Source organism: Balaenoptera borealis (assembly GCF_965194805.1).
Source record: "Balaenoptera borealis genome assembly, chromosome: 8".
Taxonomy (NCBI): Eukaryota; Metazoa; Chordata; class Mammalia; order Artiodactyla; family Balaenopteridae; genus Balaenoptera; species Balaenoptera borealis.
This window is the reverse complement of record NC_138865.1, coordinates 15,723,800-15,748,851: the sequence shown is the minus strand read 5'-3', so window position 1 is coordinate 15,748,851 and position 25,052 is coordinate 15,723,800. Positions and strand designations below refer to the sequence as shown.

Here is a 25,052-nt window from a genome sequence, read left to right as displayed (position 1 = left end):
AAATGACATTTCTGTTTGTTCTGCTCCTAATGTTTTCCTTCTGTGTGCTCCATTTCCACACTGAAGTTCTCATATGTTTGTTGACTTTCTTTTTTTGGGCTCGGGTTTTTGAGCAATCGATTGCAAGAAGCTGGGAGTGGTGGGGCACAGCTAGCCAAGGTGACTCTTCTGGGGCTTGGTGGTTCCTGTAGGGGCATAGTCTGGTCCTGGCTGGGAAGAAAAGCTCCATTCCTTGGCCACTGCTGGGAGATGAGCGGGGCATAAGGTGTTACCCACATGTTATCTGATGTAAGCATCCCAACAGGCAGGTTATGAGTCCATTTTACAGGGGGAGAGACTGAGGCAGAGAAATTAAGTTGGGTCACATCATTATAGACCTGAAGTCAGATCTGATGACTATTGCTGCCTCTCTGCACAGTCTACCAAATGCCCACGCAGTCCTTGTCCAGAGGCCCTGGAGAAGGAAGGTCATGCATGAGGTCCCTGGGGTGGCCCTGGGCTGGGCCTCTCTTACATTCTTCCTGGCAATCCTGTCATCTAGGCCTGTCACTTAGGGCACCCGCACCCCAGGTGGGTGGAAAGAGGCGGTGGTGGCTAATTCTGTCAGGACAGGTGGGAGAGGCCTGTGAATGACAGGGCTATGGCCGGTCCCTGGCAGGCTCCTCGTGCCCGGGTGCGGCCCAGGCTCCACTGCTGGTTAAACAGCAGCTTGAAGAACAAGACCTGCTTTCACTTCTCCATCCACCCCAGTCCTCACCATGGTCTGTTGCTAGGTTGGCAGGCCCAGCCTATGCCATGGAAGTGACCGTTCCTCACGAACCTGAGAGCCTGTTCCTGATCCCCCATCTCAGCTTCTTCGAGTTGCTTGATGCCCTCAGAAAGGACCTCAGGGTTGAGACTTCCTTTCCTTAGGGCAGAAACCAAATCCACACCCTCTCTTTGGCGGGGCCCTGGAGCCTCTGCAGCAAATCAACCCTACACCCTGCCTGTACATGACCCCTTCTCTGCCTTGACTTGGCATGAGGTGGGAGGGGCGGGGGGTGGTCAGAGCCAGAAGGGACCTTAGGTCACTGCGGATGCTCACCCCAGTTAGGTGAGTGACTTGGCCACAGAGTTGCTAAGGGCAGAACAGTATGCCCTTCTGTTCCACAGGGACATGCCCTGGGGTCGGCTGACTTTGTTGTGAGTTTTGTGACTGCACAACCCACAGAGCAGAAATCCTGCCGATGAACCTGCAGATCTTTCTAGAGACTCTCCAAGGCAAAGTCTGAGCAGAAGGAGGTGCAAAACTGAGTCCCTGTTACAAACTGGCAGGATGGGGATGGGCGGCAAGGAAAGGGAAATTAATCCATTTGATCATTCAAACAATATCCCTTCAACAAAATATTATGGAACACTCCAGGAATGGAGCAACAAACCGAACAAAACCCACCCTGCCCTCTGAGGAATGGGGAGCTTTAAAAGGAGGGCAGTGTGTACAACGGGAGGGTAAGCTGTGCGTCATCCCCAGTTTACACAGGGGAAACTGAGACCCAGAGGGGCTGAGGAAATTGCCCGAGGTCACACAGCTGGGAAGAGGCAGACCTGGCATTTGAGGCACCCCACCCCCCCACCCCACCCCCCGCCAGTGGTGCCTGCCCTACCTGCAGCTTCCTGTTCCCTCAGGGACTTCCAGTCTAGTTGGGGAGGCAGAACAGGTGCATCAGGCAAAGAGGCCACACGAGGAGGCCTGGAACTTGTTAGTGGGAGAGTGGCTTACACACACCGAGGACAGAGGGTGTGGGAGGCCAGGGACAGGGGACGTAGCTGCGCTGGAGGCGGGCTGGTCCAGGGCATAGGTAGGCGAGAGGTATGGTGAGGGCACACCTTGCAGACAGAACTTGGAATGACTCACACCTGAGGCAGGCAAGTTACAGCTGTGCCTCCAGGTGGCCTCCCCTGGAAACAGGCCAGCCTGACAGAGAGTAAAGTGGAGACCAGAGGGAGATGGGAGAAGCCGGCTCTGGTGGGCCCTGAGGTCCCCAGGGTGAGGGTTGCCATGTTTGGCTCTGGGGGAACCATTTGCCAGATGGTTCTGAGCTAACACCTGGGGCCTCTCCTTGGCTGTCCTCTCCTGATCCCTAGAGCCGAGGATCCAGGTGGTTGGCAGAGGCCTGGGGGCAAGGGGGACCAGGGCCATTGGTGGTTGTTGGTAGTGGCCGGCCGCAGGCAGGGCAGCCGAAAGGGTGAGGGGAGGGCAGCCAGGGACGGAGCAGGCATCAGCCCGCAAGGGACGTGTGTAGCCCAGGAGGGGGCCCGGTCACTTCCAGCCGGAGTCTCTCTTCATCTCTTCCTGGGCCTGGCATGTCGCCCTGAGTGGAGCAGGCTTGCGGCGCATCTCAAGCAGGGGAGCTCTGCGCAGCCAAAGCGCCGCAGCAGTCCGCGGCCACCGCCCCGCGAGCGCGCTGGCCAGGCAGGAAGGCGGAGGGGCGGCCTCTGGGTTGGGATTTGTGGGTGTCGGGGCTGCATCTGCGCCAGCCTCGGAGCCTGGAGTGGGCGGAGGAGCCGGGCGGGTCGACCGCAGACAGACCCAGCTTGCCCTCCCCTCCCCCTCCCCGGCCCTGGACTGGGGTTGCGGGAGCTCAGGGCCCCTTTGAAGGAGGGCGGGCGCAGGCGGCCTGGGCGAGCTTCGGGGGTCAGCAGGCTCAGCTGTCTGCGAAGTGGGATTCCGGGCCCGTCACCAGATCACCTCCCCTGACCTCGGGAGGATGGGGACACCCCGGGGAGGATGGCCGCAGCCTCTAGGGGGCTCTCGGGAGAGTAGCCCCGGGCCCCCAGGGGGCGCGGGCCAGGTGGCAGCGCCCGGGCTGAGCTGCGCGGAGGAGGCGGCCTCCCTGGCCAGGGGCGGCGGCAGGGGCGGCCCTGGGATCACATGGGCGGAGGCAGGTCCCGGAGGCCCGGGCGGGCTCTCCCCAGAGTCGGGCAGACGGCTGCGGCGGGAACGGCGGCGTCTCCTCGCCTCCCTCCTTCCCTTCCCTTCGTTCCCCAGCCCGGCCGCCCAGCCCGACAGGTGAGCGGGAGCCAGGTGAGCGCGCCCACCTGCGTACGGTCCGCACGGCCGGCGACCTCCCCGGCCCCGGCGCCCTCGCAGCTCTGCGCGCCCGCGGCCGGCTCGGCGGCCGGACCTCTCCTCCGCGCACGGCCGCTCCCCGCAGCCTCGCCTGCGGTCGGCGCCCCCCGCGAGCTGGGCTTTCCCGTCCCGGGTGCTCCTCCTCCAGCCCCCAGCGTGCGCGGGTACTTTGGTCTCGGAGCTCAGAAGGAGCCAGAAGTGGGCGAGCCGGGCCGACGGTCTGGGCACCTCCCTGCGGCCCCCTGAGCGGAGTCCACTGGCCGGCTCAAAGGTCTGGGAATCCAAGGCATCTGCTAGCCGCCAGCGCCGACCTGGGGCCTGCGGGAGGGACAGAGGCTGGGCCTGGGCAAAAGGGGAAGCCGTAGGGCCGGGAAGAGGGCAGACAGCCCCGCTCGCCCGGGCGCCCTCTCCCCAGGCTCCTAAACGCGGGAAGTGGCCCCAGTGTGCCTGGTAGACCCGGGCAGCGCTTGTAGTCTGTGGCGCTCTCCAGGGGCGGCCTCAGGGTGGGCGCTGGGTAGGGTGGTGGCCCAGCCTGGCACTGCAGCTTCCTGCCTCGGTTGGCTGCTGACTCCAGAGCTAGAGGGTCAGGAAATCCTACAAGGGTCTGGTCTACAGGGACACTCCCTTGCCCAGCGGAGGGGCAGTGGGTGGGAGGCCTGGCTGGGGCCCCAGCTTGCGGGCAGCATCAGTCAGCTCGCCCTGTTGGCCAGCGCCCGGTGATGGGTGTGCCCTGCTTGGCAGATAAGCCCATCCTTCTTGCCGGAGCTGCTCGGAGGGCAGCAGGCCGCTGGCGGAGGTGGGAAGCCCAGCCTTGCCTACCTGGACCACACGGCCCGGGGCGCGGCAGGCAGCCAGGAGGTCCCTCTGAAGACCCTGACCTCACGTGGGCTAGCCGCCCCGTCCCCCAGCCAAGTACTTGAGAGTATGTGGTGGTACCACCCCTTTCTGTGCTGTCACCTCTGTTCCCAGAGCGCTGCCTTCCCCCAGAGCGGGGAGGAAGTACCTTGTGCTGTCGGTTTTGGGGACCGGAAACAAGCACTAGGGGGACTTCGCCCTGATGGTGGAGGAGGGGAGAGGGAGGAAATGCTGACATCTACCACCTGCCAGCCGCGCCCGCCCGCCCGCCCGCCCGCCTGTTCTCAGCAAGCCCCCGCGTAGCGCCCCGCCGCTCTGCTGAAGACGGGGCACAGGGGGAACTCTGAGTCCTGACTTCCCAGGGTGGGGGGGAAGTGGAACTGGGGCATGCGGGAGAGGTTAGTCACTTCCTCTACCCACCTCCACCCGCCGCCAGCCCCTGACTGGCTGCTCCGGGGACCTGTCACCCCCTTCTGCCACCTCACAGCGTCCCTTGTGGGGCGAGGGGCAGGCCCCACCCCTCCAACCTTTCTCCCTCAGGTATGGCGCTGACCGTGGACGTGGTGGGACCCGCACCCTGGGGCTTCCGCATCTCGGGCGGCAGGGATTTCCACACGCCTATCATGGTGACCAGGGTAAGGGCTGGTTCCCGGAGACGGGGAGGTCCACCCAAAGTGAGGGTCTGCCCTGTCCGCTTGGTCCTCACGGACACCTTTCTTTTTCTGTTTTGGAGGCAGAGGCCTGCTTCTGGGATTGTTGGCGTGGGCAGGGCTGGGGCCCCGTTGCCATGGGGATGTGGTGGCCACTTCAGAAACAGGCTTCTGGAGAGTGAAAGGGAGCTGGGCCCAATGCAAGGCCTTCTCTTTTCTCCTTGGTCACTAACCCCATACCTGCTGGCAGCCATTTTGGGTGGTTATTAGAACAAGAGCCCCGAGCTCTTGGCAGTTTTCCCCTGACCCAGGCCCAGGCCAGGGAGTGTTCACGCAGAGGGCCTGCGTGCAGGCAGTGCCTGCATGATTTGATTTGCACAGGCAGGGCTCTCTATCCAGAAGTATTTCCAAGCACAATTCTTGAAATTCTGCCATTACACGTTCTTTGGGGAGCCCCGTTAGAACGCCAGTGCTGAGGTGGGTGGCAGGGGGCTGCCACCCCAGCTTTTGGAAGGGACTAGCTGATGGGCTGGGTGGACACCGGCAGGCAGGGAGAGAGATGTTGAAGGGAGATGCAGGCCAGCCTGGTTGAAACCAGCTTCTGTGTTTCTTGGGCAGGACAAGGAAATCCCTTCTTCTCCATCCCTACCTGAGTGTCACCTCAGACTACCTGATCCTCACCCCCTACAGGTCACTGAGCAGGGCAAGGCCGAAGCCGCTGACCTCCGGCCTGGTGACATTATTGTGGCCATCAATGGTGAGAGCACGAAGACCATGCTGCATGCCGAGGCCCAGAGCAAGATCCGCCAGAGCCCCTCGCCCCTGAGGCTGCAGCTGGACCGGTAGGCCCTCCACCTCTGCTGGGCCCGCCAGCACTCTTCTGCCTTCTGCCAGCCCACTGCACAGTGGCCGCCCTCACCCCTTGCTCTCAGCTCCAACCTGGCCTTCCTGGGCCCTCACGGCTCATCCGTGAGAAGGTCCCAAGCTCTGGGGCTGCAGCAGGGTGGGCTGAGGGGTGTCCCTGTGCCCAGCTGGGCGTGCAGTCATGGGCAGAGCAGGCTGGCATCAGCCACCTGGACACCCGGGTTTGACTGGTTCCCAGGTGTGCAGGGTACAGGGCGTGGGCATGAAGTGGGTTGAAGAGGGGAAAGGTGTGCCTTAGGCTGGGTCTGCAGGGCCCCTGCCTCCAAGAGGGGAGGGGAGAGCCTTTGTTCAGATCCTGGGGTGGTGAGGAGTTTGGGGGCTCACTCCCCATAGAACCACTCCATTGCTCCCCAAGTTGCCTCTCTGGGCCCTGCTGGTGAAGGCAGGTTCCCAGGCTCCTGGGGCTTCAGCCTGGGGGGTGGGGGTGGGAACAGGTGGCTCCCTGGGGGTGGGGCATCCCAGTGAGTCACAGGGCAGGAATGCTGGGAGATTCCCCAGCCAGGAGAGCCCTCTGGGCGGGCCTTGAACCTGAGTCAGGTACCTCTGCTCAATGCCCTCTCCTCGCCCCTGCCGCCCTACCTCACTGCAGAAGCTGGCTCCCGTGACGCTCTCGCGGCCCCGGCCCCTTCAGTGACTATTTTGTACCACTCTGGCTCATGAGTGTTTACAGGAGTGGGACCCAGAGGAGGAGGGTAGAGAATAGCTCATGGCATCTGGGAAGGGGACCAAAATCTACAAGAAGCTGCAGAGTGGGGCGGGGGAGGGGCAGGGAGCTGCTGACACCATCACTTCCTCTGGGGTCCCTCCAAGAGGGACCCAGCTCCATCAGAGAGGTGGGCCTGGCCGAGTACCCCCAGGCCTCCAGTTCCACGTTGGGCAGGCCGAGGCTCCCTGTCTCTTCTTTCTTTTAGCCAAACCCCTCCTAACCTCCCCCAGTAACCCACCCCCAGGAGACCTCTCCAGCACTCAAAGCCCCAGGCAGGAAGCAGTGCTCTGGGCGGAGCCAGAGCCCAAGCTCCCCCGCTCTGGACCTAAATTCTCCCCAGGGAGGGAGGCTGAGGCTGCGGCTGGTGTGGCGTGTGGTGACTGAGGTTCCTGCTGACCTCTCTGGAAGCAGTCAGACATCCAGAAACGGTGCAGTGGGACATGGTGGGCTCATCCCTCACCCTCAGCAGCTCCCAGCCCTCCAGTCACTTCCTGTTCGAGGCTTCGGCCAGGTTCCACTGGGCAGGGCTTTGGAGGAGGGGGTGGTCCCTGGGGAGTTGAGGAGGGGGAGCCTTGGTGATTAGCAGGGGAGCTGGGCCGCCTTGCTCTCTAGGTCCTTCAGCTGCCTGCATGGCAGGAAGGGGGGCTGGCTCTACCCTCTGGTTTACAGGGGGCGGGGTGGGGGGGAAGACTTCGGAAATCACAGGGAGGGATCCTCTCAAAGGCGGAGCTGATGGGGGACAGGCCCCTGGGGAGAGGGGGCAGCTGACCCAGCCATTGTTGGCCTTTAGGAATTTGGGCAACTCACTTTCCCTCTCTGGGCTTCAGCTTCTCCAGGGGTGAAAGATAAAGGATTATTTATATACAATCAGCAGTCCAAATCAATCTACAAACTGATGCTGACCAGCGACAAAGTCTGGATGAAATGCTCCCCCCACCAAAGAAAAAAAAAAGAATAGAAAAGAAAAACCAAAGGCGAGGCAGGGGGAGGGGTGATGATGCGAGGAGCTCTTAAAAAAAATGTGAATTTATTGAATTTTTGCTGAAATCATGTCCTTTCTACTTTTTGGTGCTAAATTGTCCTTTCTTTTAAGAAATGATGGTGGTCGTTGAGGATAGTTGTTTGTTGTGAATTTGACAAAGTTAAAACTTGGCTACCTGATGACCGAATGTTTTGGACATGTTCCTAATCTTGAGAACCCGGTGACACTCTGTCTCCCTCTGTCCTCTCCTCAGGCCTCAGGCTGCCTCTCCCGGGCAGACCAACGGGGAAAGCTCCCCCGAAGTGCTGGCCACTAGCTTCCAGGTAGGACGGTGCCTCCTGCTGGGACTCCCCCACCCTGAAGTGATGGGGGGCCCCCTTCTCTGCTCTTCTCGGCCCCGCCCTTCCAGGCCCCTCTCTCCGCAGGGCTCCAGGAGGACACACACCGACAGCCAGTCCTCCCTGCGGTTTTCCTGCTCCAGCCAGGCCTCCCTCAGCCCCCGGCCAGGCAGCCCCTTCTCCACCCTGCCCGCCACCAGCCCACAGGCCCCCGCGGGAGAGGTGGTGACCAGCCACAGGTGAGTGTGGCGGGTGGGCCCCCTGGCCACCAGGTCCAAGCCGGCCTCTCAAAGTCTCTGTAGCTGGGTTTAGGGGGTCCTGGGGTCACCTCTGTCTCCCGGGGCAGCCTGGTGGCGGGGCCCCCGGCACACACTGTCCATTTCCCCATTTCAGTTTCCAGAGCCTGGCGTACTCCCCGGAACCCACTACTGCTGACCACTTGTCCTACAGGGGCCGCCCCGGAAGCCGACAGGTGAGGAAACCCGAGGGGAGGAGAGAGCCTCCCGTCCTGGCTGGCTGCTAGTGGTGCCCGTGGGGCTGCGTGCGGCTGGTCCCACCTCGGCAGCGAGCACCACGGTCTCCTGGTAATAGGCACGCTCCTCTCTGGAGCCGGGAGGCCAGAGCTCTGGTGAGGGTCACACCCACTGCACTGGCCCTACCCGTCCCGGCCCAGGTGTCCGTCTACCTCCTACATTCCCACCCGCCGCTGCCTCACCCCTTCCTTCTGGCTTCCTCCCTTCTCAAGTGTTTCTCTTGGGCCGGGACCGAAATAGTTTAGCTGCTGTTGTTGGGATGACTCCCTTTGGCTGTATCTCTTGAACACATTCCTTCCCATTCCAAGCCCCATGCCCGCCCCCAACTCCCATCACCCATTCCCCCTCTTCCTCCTCTGACTCAGCCCCCGAGAACCACCAGAGAACCACCAGCCGGCCTGTGGTTCCGACTCCGGTTGCACTTGGCTTACTCTCTGTCTGCCCCCCCCTCCCCTCCCCTTTTCCCCTGGACACCCCTGCCAGGTCCCACTGTCCACTAGTGACAGCCCAACACCCCCTTGGGGGTATGTCTCCTCTCTAAGGGCAGGGGTGGGGAGGTGAGGAGGGAGGCGGCCAAGAGTCCTGGGCCACAACTGCTGGGGGCAGAGTTAGCGGGGGCACGTCCAGCCTTTGGGGTGAAGAGGATGAGGCCCAGCTGCTGGAATCCTACCTCGGGTAGATTCTGCATTCCAGAAAGCAGAGCCTTTGGAGATGACTGGGGGAGGGTGCTAGAAACTGGGGGCTCTGGAGAAGGAAAGAGCAGGGTCCTCTGGGGGCTGCATAGTAGTGGCTCCCTGGTGACCCTCTGTTGGCCTGCCCAGTGACCCTCCAGGAGAGGTGGGCAGAGAGGTGTATGTATGTATTCAGTGAGATCCCGTCTTTAAAGAATTAAAAATGTAGTTGCAGAGATAAGATAAACATGCAAAACAATTTTGGAAAAATTAAGCACTGAGCAGTATGATCTTAATTATAAAAGCAGGAGGCATTCTGGGAGGGGATAGCTGAGTGTGGGCTGGGGTGGCCTGAGAAAGCTTTGTCAGGAACTTTGCTGGATGTCAGAGGCAGGACGGGGTAGGTTTCGGATTAGAGAACGATGAGCTGGGGAGATGCAAGACCTGGCGTGTCGGGGCCTGGGGGCCTTCTCCAGAGAGCTCCGGGCTGAGACCAGCTGGGAATGAGCTTGGTCCACCCTACCCTCCTTCCTCGCAACCGGGGCAAAGGGTAGAGGCGGGTGGGACAGGGAGTGGCTCTTAAACCAGCAGCAGCAACTTGGAAATTGTTAGAAATGCAAGTTCTCAGGCCCCAGTCTAGACTTACTGGATCAGACACAGGGGTGAGGGACGGGGTGAGGGCACCCATCCCTGTTCTAAGGAGCCCTCAGGGATCTGATGCACGCACAGATTTGAGGACCACCCATGTGGTGTGAAGAGGAGCCCTGAGCTGGGTGGCAGGGAGACCTGGGTTAGTCCCACCTCTACTGTGTCACTTTGGACAAGGCACCCTTCCACTCTCTGGGCCTCAGAGTCAGACCCGATGCTCTGAATTCCCTTCTTTCACCCTGAGGCCCCTGGTCATTCTTTCAGCAAATATTTGTGGAGCAGCTGCTTTGTGTCAGGCACCCTTCTAGGCTTTGGGGATGCATAGGTGGAAAAACAGAGAAATTCCTAACCCCGTGAAGCTTGCATTCTGTTCTACAAATGAGGCTGTGGTCAGACGGGGTGGGAGTCACCGGGTCCCACAGCTCCCTCTTGGGAGTCACCGTGCACTTGAGCACCTTTAAAGGCTCTGAAAAGTCCTGCCTGTGAGGAAGAAAGATGTTTAATTTTTTAATTTCCTGAACTTACTTAACTGCAGAATTTCTCCGGGGATCCCCCTGCCAATCGCTTATTAACAGCTCCCTAACACATTTTGAGAGGGGTTGGCTGGAGACAGCTCTCGATGGACAGGTGAGCAGCTTTTCTGGACCTAGAGATGAAAGGTCGCTTCTGTGAAGGCAGGTGTCACCTACAGGTGACTGGGAGGGAGGTGGGGAGAGGAAAGGTGAAGCTGCTCCAGCTAAGGGCGTTGGGCTCCTCTCCACCGGGGTGAGGTGCTCTGGCAGGAGAAAGGTGGCAGAGGTGACTACAGATGAGGTGCCCCTGCCCCAGGCTCTTGTGGCCATGGCCTTGCTGCTGGCTCCTGAGCTGGCTGAGGCTGCGCTGGGCCCAGGGCGAAGGACATCAACAGACTTTACAGAGACTGGAAGTTGCCCCCTCTGGAGAGGCACACACTTGGGTGAGCAGATGTAAAGTGAAAACAACCCCTGTCCCTCTGGCCGGCATGAGGACATGGCCTGAGAAGGGAGTCAGGGCGGATTTCAGCCCTCCCTCCCTGCTGGCCGGTGCCCCCGTGCAGGGCACACGCTGGCCTGTCTAGGGCAGCGAGATGGGACATCGTTCTTGAGTACCTGGTGCCAGCTGTCCTTCCTGAGTTGGCCGCATGGCAGCAGCTGGGCACCCAGGAGCCTAGGCGTGGACTCCCAGCCCTGGCTCCCACTCCCCAGGTGGCTTGGATTGGCCACTTTGCCCTTCTGACCCTTAATCCCCTTACCTGTAGAAGCCCAAGAACAGAAGAAGAATGCAGGCTAGTGCAAGAGGGCCAGTGGGGTGAGGGTCTAGGGCTTTTTTTCTTTTTTTTTTTTTAATTTGATTTAATTTAATTAATTTATTTTTTGTCTGTGTTGTGTCTTCGTTTATGTGAGAGGGCTTTCTCTAGTTGCGGCAAGCAGGGGCCACTCTTCATCGCGGTGCGCGGGCCTTACACTATTGCGGCCTCTCTTGTTGCGGAGCACAGGCTCCAGACGCGCAGGCTCAGTAGCTGTGGCTCACGGGCCCAGTTGCTCTGTGGCATGTGGGATCTTCCCAGACCAGGGCTCGAACCCGTGTCCCCTGCATTAGCAGGCAGATTCTCAACCACTGCGCCACCAGGGAAGCCCTAGGGCTTTTTTTTTTTTATTAAAAGAAAAAATTTTTAAACTTTTTAAATTAATTATGGCATGTGGGATCTTAGTTCCCTCACCAGGGATCGAACCCTTGCCCCCTGCAGTGGAAGCACAGAGTCCCAACCACTGGACCGCCAGGGAAGTCCCTACGGCTCTATTTTTAGCACTCTGAAGTTTCTGTTTTCAGATTAAGAAGTCATGCAGCTTTTCTACTTGACCCCATAATTCATTCCCAACTTTGAACTTTAAAATCGAGGGCATTTTCCTTTCCAGGAGACCATGCCCTCAGCCTGGTGCACCTTGGCCGGCCTAGTCGTCTCTGAGGCTGTCCTTTCCATTGGGGTTGGCCACGGAGAGGGAGCAGAGCAGGGGAGGGTGCAGAGTGCAGGCCGGAAAACAGGGAGACTGAAGGCAAGATCTCCAGGTAGAGAGCAGGTGTAGGAGCCCAAGAGGGACAGCACACATTGAGCGGGGGGCTCTGCTCTGGGGACCCGGCTCCCCAAGGCTTTGTGGGGCAGGACCAGACCTTCCAGGGCAGCCGGGAGAGGCTGGTGAGCCCAGACCCTGGCCGTTTCAGAGGAAGGGCCAGAGGGTGTAGGAGACAGGACTTTTGTGCGGCCTGAGCCCTGACTCCAAGAGGGGTCTTGGCCCTTTATGTTTCCTGTTCCTCACTGCAAAAGGGTCAGCTTACTTTCTCTCCGCTTGTTCTGCCTGCCAGGCCCCAGTGTGCAACATCTTTGCAAACGCATCATGTGAGATGGCAGAGGAACAGCCACGGTGGCCCCGCACACTCATCTTCATCCTGCCCCTTGCCCAGTCCCCTTAGGGCAGCAGGCTCACCCTTCTAGAGCTGGGCGCTGGCCTCCCTCCCCTCGGGGACCCAGCAGGAGCAGCTGCTGGCGGCTGCTGACCCCCGGTTCTGCGAGCTGGTTGGGTGGGGCTGCTGGTCAGCGAGGGCCGGGGGCCCCCTGGTGGTGGGCCTGGGGAACAGCTGGGTTCGGCTGCCCAGATGGGTGTGCTGGCCCCAGGCCCGGCCGCTGACTCCTCCCCTGGTGCCTCTCCTTCCCGCAGGCCGGCCTGGGCCCCGCTGGCGACTCGGCTGTGCTGGTGCTGCCGCCACCGCCTTCCCCAGGTCCCCGTTCCTCCAGCCCTAGGCTCAGGTACCAGTGAGTTCTGGAGGGTGGGGTGGGATCTTGGAGGGCCTGGGAGGGGCAGGAGACAGACAGGCTTCCCAGAGAAGGATGGGGGGGTCCCCCCTCCCTAAGCCCCGTCCACTTTCCTCTGGCCCCCAGAATCCTTTTACCCCCCCGGGACACTCTTTCTCTGTCCTCATGCTCGTCCCAACCCCTGGGAACGGGCCCTCACTCCTGGCTGCCTCCTTCTCATCCCTGCAGCGTGGCCTCGGAAGGGGAAAGCCACCTCCTGAGAGAGGACTCAGAAGTCTTCAAGATGCTGCAGGAAAATCGCGAGGCACGGGTGGCCCCCCGGCAGTCCAGCTCTTTTCGGCTCTTGCAGGAAGCCCTGGAGGCTGAGGAGAGAGGTGAGCCCCCGGGGGGCTCGGGTAGGAGAAGGATGTTCCCCCAGGACACCCTGGACCCCCGACCGGACATGTTATTAAATTAGTATTTGTTAAGTGCTCATCACGGGAGTGGGCTCTGACTCATAGAAGCCACAGCCCCTGCGCTACAGGAGCTTACGGTCTGGTAGGAGTTACTCGGGTGCAACCCAGAGGTGCTGGCTGGGATCAGGGGAAGTGCCAAAGGAATGATAAATGTGGGCGGTGGGGCCTGGGTCTCCAAGGACGGCTTCACGGAGGAAGAAGAGTCTGACTTGGCCCTTGAAGAAAGATCAGGACTTTCACAAACGGCCTTAAGATGGGGGCCGGGAGCAGTGCGGAATGTGGAGGCTGGAGCCGCAGGGCTCTGGGGTGGGACTGACAGGACACTGGGGCCTGGCTGCACGGACGGTGGCCACGGAGGTTAAGTCCTGGCTGCGAGGCCTCGCATGCCAGGCCCGAGGAGCGTCCCAACCCAGGAGGGCCAGTTAAATAACGCCAGGTGGTGTGTGAGGTGCCCAAGTGAGCAGCAGAGATACAGGCTTCTGCCAGCCGTTCCGTTGTTCATTCGAGATGTTTACCGAGTCGTCTGATGGCCCAGTCATGTGCTGTGTGGAGATCGAAGGCAGTCAGGACCCACGTCTGCCCCGCCAGGAACTCTGTTTATTGGGCAGACTGGCTGCTCCGGCTCCCCAGGAAGTGGACCGTGCCGCAGGAGTTCGTGTGGGTGCATGGGGAGTGGGGGTGAGGGGGGCACTGCCATGGTCCAGGGGAGAGATGAGGAGGGCCTGGCCTGGGCAGTGGTATCGGGGAGAGAAAGGATGGGACAGTCAGAAGTATTTGACTGGCACAATCACTGGTACCTGGGGACTGGTTCCAACTCTGATGTTTCGGAGACAAGGTGAGAAGGTTTGGAGCAGAGCTTGTCCATCACTACCCTGAGGCCTTGGCAGGCCCTGGGAGGGGGCACGGGGAGAGGCGGAAGGGTGGGGTGAGGGCAGTGCAGACAGATGGTGACTTCACCCCTGGAGTCACGGGGTCCTCGGCTGCAGATGAGGACCATACCTGTCTGATAGCATCCGTGCTTCATCTTAGCGTTGTTCCAAGGCTCAGGCACAATAATGCATGTGAAAGCCCTTTGAAAACTGTATAGAGTTGCTGTGGTGCTGTTATTATCTATTATTACCATCTCTTAATATCATCATCACTGGGTCAGGAGAGAGGAAATGCCTGCTTGGCCTGACGCGTCAGACAGCGAGCAGACACTGCTCAGGCTGCCTTAGCTTGGGCTAACTCAGCCTTGAACATGCTCCCTGCCCTTGACCAACCTCAGCCAAGGATCTGGGGTGATCACTTCCTTCCCCCATGACCCCCTCTCATGCCCAGGCTTACTTTAGAGGTCCGCTTGTAAGTGCCCCTTTGACAAGAGTCTCTTTGGAGCTGTGTTGGAGGAGGTGGAGTGGGCATCAAAAATACAGCCTGATGGCACTGCTGTGGACGAGCTCTGATGTGTCTGTCTGTCCTCCCCACCCTCATCCCCCGCCCCCCACAGGTGGCACACCTGCCTTCCTGCCCAGCTCGCTGAGCCCCCAGTCCTCCCGGCCCACTTCCAGGGCCCTGGCCACCCCACCCAAGCTCCACACGTGTGAGAAGTGCAGCACCAGCATCGCGTGAGTGCTGGCGGCCTGGGGGGCAGGGCACACCCTGCAAGGTGGGGGACGGGGTCCAGGACGCTCTCAGGAGGGGCCTGCATGGACCCACTAGCCAGGGACCCTGCGGGGAGCATTGCTACAGTGGATCTGTGATGGGCTCAGGGGTCACTTCAGCCTTCTTAGGATGCCTGCACTGGCTTTTTCCTGCTTTCTCTCCTCTTCCTTGACTTCTTTCCCCACCTCCCTGGAGGAGGAAGAAATGCTACTGCTTTCAATTTCTCTCCAACAATCTCAAAGCCTCTGCAGATCTGCCTCTGGATGAGGTGCCTCCTCTTGGAAACTCTTGCTGTTACTTCCTCCTCCCCCTCTTTGGAATGGGATGCGTTTTCCAGAGGTAGGCCCATTTTTCTCATTATAATGCAGCCACATTCTCTGGAAAATTGAACCCTGCCCCCCCCCCCCCAGATAAATTTCTTCCGTGCACAGTGGTGAGGGTCAGATGACTCACTTTAGGCAAATCCCTAGCCTCCGTGGGCCTCCGTGTGTCATCTGCAGAACACAACACTGCCCAGCCCTGCTGTGCAGGCCCAAGGAGGGGGTCCTATACGGTGTTTCTCAAGATCAGCAGCTGGGCCTCTGAGGGATTTCGGGCCCACACCCCCAGAGTTCCCTCTTCAGGAGGTCCCTAGCCCCAGAGTTTGCATTTCCAGTTCATCCCCAGGTGATGTGATGCTGTGGGTCCTGGCGCTGGGACCGCATTTTGAGAATCACTGCTCTATTAACAATCCAGAAGATTCAGGATGGTGCTTGTCTGCCTTTGTGTGGGGGAGGAATGACTTTTTAAAAATTGGGGTTCCGGGGGTGTGGGCTGTGCGTTTGTTGAACGGAGATTCCTGAGGGCAGGCCTGGGGAGTCAAGTGACAGATTTTGGGACCTTACCGGGTCCTGACTCTGGGCTGGAAACTAGGCTCCCTGAGAATGGGAATGGTGGCATCGTGCCTGGGGCGCCTGTCCCTCCCTCCTCCTCCCCCCAAGGCTAATGGCTCTCTCCTCCCTGTGCCCCGCCCCCCCGCAGGAACCAGGCCGTGCGTATCCAGGAGGGGCGGTACCGCCATCCGGGCTGCTACGCCTGCGCCGACTGCGGGCTGAACCTGAAGATGCGAGGGCACTTCTGGGTGGGGGACGAGCTGTACTGCGAGAAGCACGCCCGCCAGCGCTACTCCGCACCGCGCACCGTCAACTCCCAGGCCTGAGCGCCCGGCTGCGCTCTCAGACCGCCCTCCACTCTGCGGGCACCTCCGCACCGGGGCCGCGCCAATATCAAGTTGGCCTGGAAAGGCGATGGGGGCTGGTGAGGCGCCTTCCTCCTCGCTGAGTGAGGCCGGAGGCTGGGACCTGCCTGTGCTGTGGGTGAGGGCAGCCTCACCTTCCCAGGTCTCTGCTGGATACTCTCGCGTCCCCCTGCTGGACAGGCTCTGCATCAAAGTGCGAAGTGGGTGCTGCCTTGGACACCTTTGTGTACCAGGGGTTAAGCAGGCTGGGACATGGGAGATAAGTATCTGGAAGGAGAGGGCTGGGCCAGAGGCTACAGGTATTGACTGTGTAAAGTTTTCAACATACGAGCTCTATAAATATATACTGTACGTGGACAAAATAAAGTAGGTGCCCCTCTTTTCTCTCCTTCCCTGCCCCAGCCCCTGGGGATGAGCTTCTCCCTACCACTGGGTGGAGAGTCTTCCTACATACAATTTTTCTCCCCTCTTATTTCCGCCTCCCTCAAACCTCCACCCTACCAGATGCTTCGCCACGTGACACTCCCGACTGAAGACACCCGCTCCTGTTAGTGGAGGGTCGTGCTCTTCCTGGACCCTCTTTTAAAGATGTGTGTTTTATTGGGATGATCCTTGGTAGAGGAATGAGTTTCTCACTGGGAGCCGGAGAGGGGAAGGGATGCTAGAGGGCTGGCAGCAAACAGGAAGCAGGCCCTGAGACTCCTTCTGCCCAGGCCCGTCTCCGTGAGACGGTATCTGCGCTGGCGCTCTGTGCCCCTCGCTCTACTTGGTATGGAGGCTGCTTGACTTGCTGACGCACCCAGGGGAGCTCAGTGGGCCAGAGAGGGGGCAACATCTAAAGAACCTCCTGCGCTTGCCCGAGGCTGTCTGCACCCATTTGAGAAAGCTCATCCCCAGGAGTAACCTTGGACAGCGCTGTGAGTTAGCTTTGCCTGGGAGGGACAACCCTGCAGCGCCCCTACCCTGAGGACCACCACCCTCCAAGCCAGGGTTGGTCTGCCCGCCCCTGCCCCGGGAGCCCCAGCTGGCTTCGCTGGTGGTTGATTTGAAAGCTGCTGCTAGGCCTGCCTGCCCTGGGGGTATATTGAGTCAGGCAGGGGGCAGTGGTCCTCTGCCAGATTTTTGGCTTGATTCACCCATCACTCCCAGTCCTAATCCCCGAGGACACTTCAGAAAGGTGCATGGGTGCTGCTGGGTGCTCTAGACCTGAGTGGGCTTTATCGCCCACTCAGCCTGAGGGAAAAGATCAAAGCTGGGCTTCAGAGGGTGCTTTGTGCTATCTGGCTCTTTTGGGAAGGAATCTTGGCAGAGACTGTGTGTATTGCGTCCCCAGGCACCTTGATGTAATTTACACCTTGCTATAATCGTCTCACCTTTTGCCTGGATGGCTGTCTTTATTTTCATAGGAAAGATCAAGGCTGTCTGCCGCTCAGGAGTTGTCAGGCCAGAACTGTCTGGTCCCAAGTGGGACGGGCTCCTTGGCGCCACCTAGTGTCAGGTGTAGCCCTTGGCGGGGAGAATGCTCACAAAAGGGGATTCACTCCTCTGTAAATTCTCAGGTCCTGGCACAGTGGGCGTACAGAGATAGAGCACTTTTCTGGCTTTCCTAAAGATAATAGTCAAGTGGCAGCGACTGAGATGGCATGAATGAAATAATGTTACACGGTAGTGAGTGTAAAGAACTCGTGCGGGACAGGAGCGCACTGAGAGTTCAGAGCAGGGGCCGTGGGTGTGAGAGGAAGAACGGGACACAGACAGATGGAGGAGAGAAATGCAGAGTGAGGGGGTGAGTGCAAGTGGCATGATCAGTTTAGGGCAGCGGCTGAACGCGACACTGAGATAAGATTGGAAAGGAAGATGGGAGCCTTGAATGTTGTAAGATACGGTTTGAATTTCTCCTTGAGGCTCTGGGGACACTGAAAAATTTTCAGCAGGGAAGTGACAGGTTGGAAAAGGGTGTGTTAGAATCTTAATATGGTCAGATCCTCGCCTGTAACAAACCATGCTGGCCTAGCAGTGCTCTAAGTAATGGAGAACAAAGGGAGAGTGGAGGCCCATGGGAAATGGGTAGGCCAGTGAGTTGTTGAATGCCTTTCGAAGACTGGACGGGGGTTCAAGCTAAAATCCACCTCTCTGTGTCAGCCAGCTCTCCTCCCCGGGGCCAGAGGGTTGCAGCATCAGAGCCCTCTGCAGCCACACAACTAGCCCGAGCTTGGGGGTGAACTTCTTCGGAAGACGGAGTTATTAGTCCATCTCATTTGTCAGCAGAGAAGGTTGGGGGCAGCCTTTGGTCTCTGCCCAGCTGTGTACACCCACCCCCTTTGACCCAGACTTGCTGGGGTGGGGAGGGGGCACCGCCCAATCATGCGGCTGTTATTTGTCCAGTGCTGTGCCCTCTTTACTTTTTCTTCATTTTGGGGAATAACTTCAGAAATGATGACAGATTCGAGTTAGAAGCGACCTGAGAGAGCATCTGATACAGCCTTCTATTAGAGATGAGAAAATGACTTACCCAAAGTGACACCAATAGATAATTCTAAAGTGCTTTAAACTCCAATCCTCATCATTCTGAAGTAGGTACTGTTGTCATCCTTGCTGTATAGATGAAGAAAGCAATGACAGGGAGGCTACGTCGCTGGTCTAAGAGCTCCTAGCAGTGAGGGGAGGGGCCAAAGGCTGAGCCAGGAGCCTGACTCCTGGGTTTCTGGTTTGCCCTGGGGTGCTCTTGCCCTTCCCTTCCAGGCCATAAGGGAGGTCCCCACAGCTTCCAGCCATCTCTAATCTGGCAGGAGCTGCCCTAGGCTCTTGGCTTTGCCCTTCCTCGCACAGGGCCTAGCTCAGTGCTGAGCTGGCAGGAAACGCGCTTTCTGAAGCTGGGATTTCCCCATGGAGGCTGGGAGGCATCGAGCATCTCTGGCCTCAGCCTGAAGGATGACTCTGCTGGGCTACCATGTGTCTCAGGAACTCACGGTAGCTGCTCGCCCCTCAGGTGGGCAGCGAGGGGGTGGTTGTGCTGCCCCTCCCATTCCTTGAAACATCACTCAAAGGGAGATGATTCTCCTCTGGTAGAAGGTGGGGTGAAGGAGAAACAGCCCTCTGGGCGGTGAAGGCCTGGCCCAGCTCTGGGCCTGGGGCTGCCACAGTCAGGGCAGCAGAAGGCAGATGGGAAGGCAGCATGTTGGCCCCCAACTGCGAGGGATCCCAGCCGCCCTGAAGATTCTGGCATATCTGCATGGAGAGGGGAGAATGGCCTGGAGGAGAGTGTGCCGTGTGTGTGTGTGTGTGTGTGTGTGTGTGTGTGTGTGTGTGTGTTCTGTGTGTGGTTTGAGCCCACACAGAGCCTCGTGCTGAGACACTGCATTCCTGCTGGCTGGGCTTCCTGCTCCAGATGCATTCCTGCCCCAGTGTCACCACGGAGACTGCTTGGAATCTGGCCCTACATTCTCCAAATTCAGGACAAGATCTGGCAAAGGTTCCCTCACTTTACCTCCCCATCCTCTGACTTTGGAGGGAGGAAGCCACCTGATGGCCAGCCCTCCTCCTCTCCTCCCCAGGGAGGCCTGGCGTGGGATCTTCACGGGCTGTTGGACTTGGGTAAAGCAGTTCCCCCAGGCCCAGGTTTCCCTCTCTGTACCTGGGAAAGAGGAAGGGGGGGGCGGTGCTTTCCAGGAGGATAGGGTTGGGAGGGGGCAACCCAGAGAACCCAAAGCTAGCAGGGAAGAGGTTGGCCTGAAAAATCAAGGTGTTAAGAGAGGCTCTCATTCTTCCCCAGGCTTAGCTGTAGGCCTGTTTCCCAGAAGCTAGAATGTTGTAGTTCGTGACTCTGATTGCTGACGGCTCCTGCGTAGGGTGCTGGCAGAAGGGAAGGAGGGAGCAGGAGGTGGGCAGACTGTCTTCTCCCTCCCAGTTAATAACCACTTACTCCCAACGCCTCCAGCTCCAGCTCCGGCACCCTCCCCCAGAGGCTCAGGTGCAAGTTTGCACGTCCGCCACCTCCCTTATCTCCCTCTAGGGAATTTAGGTCCTGCTGGGATTTTTCCAGCCTGGTGGTCGCCTTCCTCAGGAGGCTGAGGTTTCCTTAGAGGCCACCATCCCATCTGGCCACCAGGCTGTCTCACCGTCAGTGTCTGCCTGGGCTCCCAGCCCCCTTTCAGGGTGGTTGGGGGGTGGAATCCCACGGACCCAAAGAGTTTGGGGGCGGGGACCGGAGAGCATTTACACTTCCAGCACCTCAGGCTTGCCCTCCTGTCCCCCCTGTTTCACTTCCCCAGATCCTGAAGCCCCCTCCCCCCGCACCAGCCCCCAGCTTTAGGGTACCCGAATGAGGAAGAGATGTGGGACGAGGAGGGGGTTCAGATCTAGCCCAGAACCCAAGGCGCTCTGCAGTTGTTGGAAAGGATCTTCCTGTGCCGGGAATCACTTCCCCCTTTGATCGCGCCAGGTTTCTGAGTGGCTGAGTGACTTGCCCCAAGGCACACAGCTGGGAGCGCGGGTACGCCGGTGTCCAGGTCCGCTCTCTTCCCTCCGCCTGCACGTGCGGCTCCATTTCCTTCCGCGCTCGCGTCCGGTCGCCGCCGCCCCCCATCCCCGCCCGGGTTCATTTCGGCGGCAGGAAGACAGACCCCGCTTGGAAACCGAGGGCGGGGTGACCCCGCGCCACGAACCAGACGGCGTCTCCGGGCAGGGCTCCCCGCTCCACGTCCGGGGCCGGCCGTGCGGGGCCGCCGGGGCCCGAAGGACGGCAGATCGGGGCCCGCGCCCCGCCGGCACTGGGGGCGGGGCGGGTTGGGGGGGACCAGGCCCCGCCCCCGCGGCCCCTCTCGGAGCGCCCGCACACCTGCGCACCCCTCCCGCCGTCCCTCCCCCATCCCCGCTGGGAGTGTCCGGGGGCCTCGCCTAGCCAGGTCCGGACGCGCACCCGACAGCGGCGCGGGGACGCCGGCCGGGATCGCTCCGTCCGGCTGCAGCGGCCACGGCCGGGGCGCCTTGTCGGGGCCGGGATTGGGGCCATGCTGGGCCGGCGGCGCGTCTTCGCCGTGGAGCCGCTGGGCGGCCGGGGTGAGTCGCCCACCCCGGGGCCGGCTGGGACCTTTGGCCTGGAGCCGACTCCCGCGCCCGGGCCCCTGTCTGCACTCCCCGCCCCACCCAGCACAGCCCGCCCGACCTCGCTGCGCCCTCCTCGCCGCTTCCCTTAGGAAGGGCCGGGGGATCGCGCTTTGCCCGTTGGAGACCCTCTGGCTTCTGGCGTTAAACCGACCGCACCTCCATCCCATTTCCTCCGGGTCCACTTCCCTCTAATTCCCGGTCTGGATCCTCCTCTGACCGGCCCCTGCCCCAGCCCGCAGTTGCGAAAAGCTCTCTCCGCGGCGGAGGACCCCCTTCCAAAGGAGCCGCGCAGGGGTGGACTTCCTGGTCGACTTCCTTGCCCAGAGGGGCCTGGTTTGGCATCCCGTTCCAGCTCTCCCGCGTGGCGGGCAGGGAGACGAAGGCGGCCCTCCATCGTCTCCAGCCTCCGTTTCTGCATCCTTACAATCGGGGCACCCAGATCGCGGGAGAGCCTGGCACAGGCCAGGAGAGCTGTAGGAGAGGACAGCGAATGGGGTGATCACGCTGCTTCTGCTCCTGCCCGCCTGGTTCCCTTTCTTCCGTTTACATTTTTCCTTTTCAACTCTCCAAAACCTTCTGTTTCTCACTTAAAAGAAAAAAAGTCCAAAATGTTTATAGCTATTGTTATTTTTACTACCCACTCCCCCCAGGAATTCCAGGATGGACTTCCTTTTGCATCCTGCTGCCAGTTTGGGCCCAGGCTTCCCTCTTTGCGCCCTTCCCCCTCTCCCTGAGGCTGGGGCACAGTCATACTTCCCCATGGGGAGCAGTTGAAGAGGCTACCGCTCCCCAGTTATGGCTCAGAGGTCTTAGGCCAATCTCAGGGGCTGGAGCACGAGGGCTCCCTGGAAGAAAAGGTGCTCGCCCCTCAAAGGCAGATATCACTAACAATTACTTTTGTAAAGGGAACCCCATTCTACCATCTCCCAGCCAGGGTTGGAGAGAGACCTGGGCGGGGCTGTGGCCAACCAGTCTCCTCCTGTCACCTCTGGCCCAGGACACTCCTCCTCAGGGAATGTCGCCAGCTGCCAGGAATGTCGGGGGTGTTGGGGCAGCCTGCCCAGCCTGATGACTGACTCTCCTTGCAGATGGGGCTGGCGAGGACCTGGCACGTGGTTGTGTAGTGCCTGGAGTCACCAGCACCTACAGACGGATCCCGGATGCCGCTCCAGGGTGGTCGGCAGAGTCCTGCAAGGGGCATGGCAGGCTGAGAGCACCCGGGAGGCAGGTGCCGCTTCTCAAACTGGCCTCCCAGGACTCAGGAGTGGAGATGGCGGTTGGGGACAGCTCCCTAGCCACCTCACCGGGCCTTTCTCAAGACTCTCTGAACTCTGAGCCCACGCGGAGCGCTGAGCCCCTGGCCCTTGGTGCCATGGAGCCTCCTGCCCACCTAAGCCGGCTTCTAGCCAGCCGTAAGCTGGAGCAGGTGCTGGAGCGGTCCCGCCAGCTCCCGACTTCCTCTGCTAGCTTGTCACACTACCGCTCCCCAAAGCCGCCAAGCAACCCTGAGTGTGAAATGCCCCTTTTTGGAGCAGGAGGACAGGAGGCCACCGAGGCAGAGAGTGACCTAGAGGCAGGCCTGGAAGAAGCAGAGGTGGTGAGTGCCAACTCTCAAGCGTGGGATGGAGATGCCCCCGCCCCCCAACTTCTTCTCCCTGGAGCTCTCTCGGGGTGGGGCTTTCCTTACCCCTCATTGATGGGTTGTCTGAGAACGTCTTGCCTCACCCCGCCCCCAGCTGTGTGGAGGTGGCCAGGTCCGGGACCTGCCTGGCACTTTGCCTGGCTGGGCACTGGGAGGCCAGCTGGGTGTGCGTCCCTCCTCTCACTCATCCTGCCCCCATCTGCTGGCCCCTTAGGGTGGGAGTCTGGTTGAGTTCAGAATTCTCCCCTACCTCACTACGTCCCACAGGTGGGGGGCTTGGGGCCTGAAGCCTGGGCCTGCCTCCCAGGGCAGGGTCTTCGCTACCTGGAACACCTGTGCCTGGTGCTGGAGCAGATGGCGAGGCTGCAGCAGCTCTGCCTGCAGCTGCAGACTCGGAGGGGCCCTGGGGTGAGTGAGCTGTGGGCAGTCGGGCCAGCGGGCAGGCAGGTGAGTGGGGGATGCAGAGGATGGGGGGGACCCCTGGAACCAGGACTCCCTTCAGAACAGCCTCAGCGCTCTAGCCAGGCCCTGAAAGCCCGTCTCTCCTGTGCACAGGATCCTAAAGAGGAGGAGAAGCCGGCCCTGGCACCTTCACCTCCACCCTCTCACGCCCCGGGCAGTGAGGTACACGGGCAGTGGGAGTGGCTCAGCCAGACAGAGGAGACAGGTGAGGTGCAATTGTGTCTCTGTCTGTATCTTGCCTGCCCAGGGCCCCACAGGCAGACTCCCTGAGCTCTGGGCTTGACGAGTGCCTTCCTGTTCCCGGCCTTGGGTAACTGGATTCTCTTTCCGAAGGAGCAAGGACAGCTTCCGCCCCAAAGGTAGGGGTGCCCAGCGCCAGCCCTTCCAGGCTGTCAGAGGCCCTGGCAGAGCCAGCTCACACCTTTCCATCCTCCCAGGGACACAGGGTAGGTGAGGGATGTACGTGGGGGCAGGTGACAGGATGCGCTGGAGGTCGGGGGTGGTTGGGATGTGTGCTAGAAAATAAGAGGATTCCTGTTTGGAACAGGTGACTTGTCCTGGCTGTGGTGACAGCTATCTCTGGGAGCTTGGTCAGGGGTATGTTTTGGGGAGGGGCCCTGGGTGACCCTCTCACCCTCTGCTCAGCGGGATCTCTCCCACTGGAACAAGGTCAAGGTCCTGCTCAACCGGATCCGGTGGAGGAGCCCTCGACCTGCTGAACCCGCTGCCCCTTGTGATGGCTCTGCCCCCAGGTGAGTCCTGTGGCCCAGCCCAGGGCAGAGGGAGGAGCGTGATGAGCTAGGATGCCAAGATTGTGCTGCCAGTTGTTATCTTCGTCCCTGCAAAATTTGAGAGACGTAGTCTTGGAGAGGGTGCTGGAAGAAACAGAAAGTAGTTAAAGCAGCCCATTTATGGATGAGGAGGCTGAGGACTGGGCTGGGGAGGGAAGTCATTTTCCCGAGGCCACATGGTGAGTCAGTGGCAGAGCCAGGACCAAAAGCTGGGAAATCCTCACATAAGCCCAGCAAGCCCTCACCCCTCAAAGCTGAAACTTAAGTCACCTCCCTGGGTTTCCCCAGGAAAGCAAGGTAGGGCACACAGGATGCCACAGTGGATGCCAGGGGTTGTGGGGGTAGGGGTCTATACTGAATAATTCTCCAGGGGGGATTATCCCTGTCAATTAATATCCCCAGGCCTCCCACAATGCTTGGTCAACTCTGGGGCCATCGTTATCTTTGTTTCTTCCTCCTAGCCTAGTGCCTCCTTTCTTTCTCCATAGGATTGCATCAAGGGACCTCCCTGAAAGGCCTGCAGGCCAAACCCTCCAGAAGACCTTTATGCCATCATTAGTGGTTAAGAAGCAACGAGCAAAAAACGTTACTGTATGCTGAGACTTCCTGGTGCAGGGATGTAACCCCAGCTCGGGGGGAGTGTAGTGAAGTCTTCTTCCTCGCCCTCTGCCCTGTTGCTGCTTCTGGGCACTGCCAGGAAAAGCTGTTGATGCTCAGTTTTCTCTCTGAGGCGAGGGCTGAGTCTTTCTCCTCTGAGCAGCCAAGGAACCCTGGGTCCCTGAGAGGCCCCAAGGTGCAGCAGCTCTCGGGCTCCTCCCTGGTTGCCAGAAATCCCTGGGCTTAGGCAATGTGAACTTACTGATTCATCTGGCGTCCATGGAGTGTGTTTGGCGTGGTGATCTGTCGGGGCCCAGCGTGTCGCTGGGGACTGTGGGACTGTCAGTGTTGTGAACTGGCTGGATCTAACCATCTCTCTGGAATCATGCACTCAAAGAGTCAGTCTTCAGGGTGAGGTAACTGCAGAACGATGGACTTGACCTTCACTCCTGAGCGGGCAGTTACTGATCTGGAGTCCTCCCTTCCTCCGCATGCTTGCATGGGCAGCCCCAGGACAGAGAAAGGTGCTCTCTTGGCTGCCTCTGCATTGAATCTTGCCTGAAGACTGTACCAGGGATGGGAGTCAAGGACAACATGGGGAACAGCAGAGTAATCTTCAAGGTCTATTCTCAGCTGCTTTACTCCTTACTAGCCTTTCCACATCACAGCTGAAACCAGAGGCCCATACTAGCTTTTAGACCTTGACAAAAATCCCTTAACTTTTCTGAGCCATAGCTTCCCACTTAATCTCCCAAATGGTATAATGATGCCTGTCCTACCTACCTCACAGGCTTGTTTTGAGGGTAAAGTGAGATTAAACTGTCTCAAAGTGCTTGGTGAATGTTAAATGAATAGGAAAGGGTGTTGGAAGGAGGCTA

At 59.7% G+C, this 25,052-nt stretch overlaps 2 protein-coding genes across 4 annotated transcripts; both read left to right on the top strand.

Moving 5' to 3' along the window:
* Positions 1–2,536: 2,536 nt before the first annotated feature.
* PDLIM2 (PDZ and LIM domain 2) lies at positions 2,537–15,942 on the top strand. The gene is given in 12 exon segments (XM_082401967.1): positions 2,537–3,020; positions 3,022–3,353; positions 3,355–3,380; positions 4,505–4,599; positions 5,305–5,456; positions 7,480–7,549; positions 7,652–7,803; positions 7,958–8,036; positions 12,149–12,237; positions 12,472–12,617; positions 14,185–14,302; positions 15,360–15,942. Coding segments are annotated over 12 exon segments (1,710 nt in total). The 5' UTR covers positions 2,537–2,747; the 3' UTR covers positions 15,538–15,942.
* Positions 15,943–20,097: 4,155 nt separating this feature from the next.
* LOC309633315 (uncharacterized protein C8orf58) lies at positions 20,098–25,006 on the top strand. Of its 3 annotated transcripts, none has more exons than XM_082401980.1 (7): positions 20,100–20,634; positions 21,771–22,279; positions 22,592–22,771; positions 22,880–22,991; positions 23,120–23,232; positions 23,456–23,538; positions 24,066–25,006. In XM_082401980.1, the coding sequence occupies exons 1-7, from the start codon at positions 20,586–20,588 to the stop codon at positions 24,175–24,177; spliced, it is 1,158 nt and encodes a 385-aa protein (XP_082258106.1). In that variant the 5' UTR covers positions 20,100–20,585; the 3' UTR covers positions 24,178–25,006. The 3 variants fall into 3 exon arrangements, with proteins under 3 accessions (XP_082258104.1, XP_082258106.1, XP_082258105.1); XM_082401979.1 differs by having other exon boundaries at positions 20,103–20,634; positions 22,592–22,732; positions 23,432–23,538; XM_082401978.1 differs by having other exon boundaries at positions 20,098–20,634; positions 22,592–22,991; positions 23,432–23,538.
* Positions 25,007–25,052: the final 46 nt, after the last annotated feature.

What these genes read in the sequence shown, in the direction of transcription:
- LOC309633315 (XM_082401978.1), top strand. Translation starts at nt 20,586, where the DNA reads ATGCTGGGCCGGCGGCGCGTCTTCGCCGTGGAGCCGCTGGGCGGCCGG. An exon ending in GCCTGGAAGAAGCAGAGGTG is followed by an intron (nt 22,280 to 22,591) that starts GTGAGTGCCAAC and finishes TACGTCCCACAG; the next exon opens with GTGGGGGGCTTGGGGCCTGA. An exon ending in CAGCCAGACAGAGGAGACAG is followed by an intron (nt 22,992 to 23,119) that starts GTGAGGTGCAAT and finishes CTCTTTCCGAAG; the next exon opens with GAGCAAGGACAGCTTCCGCC.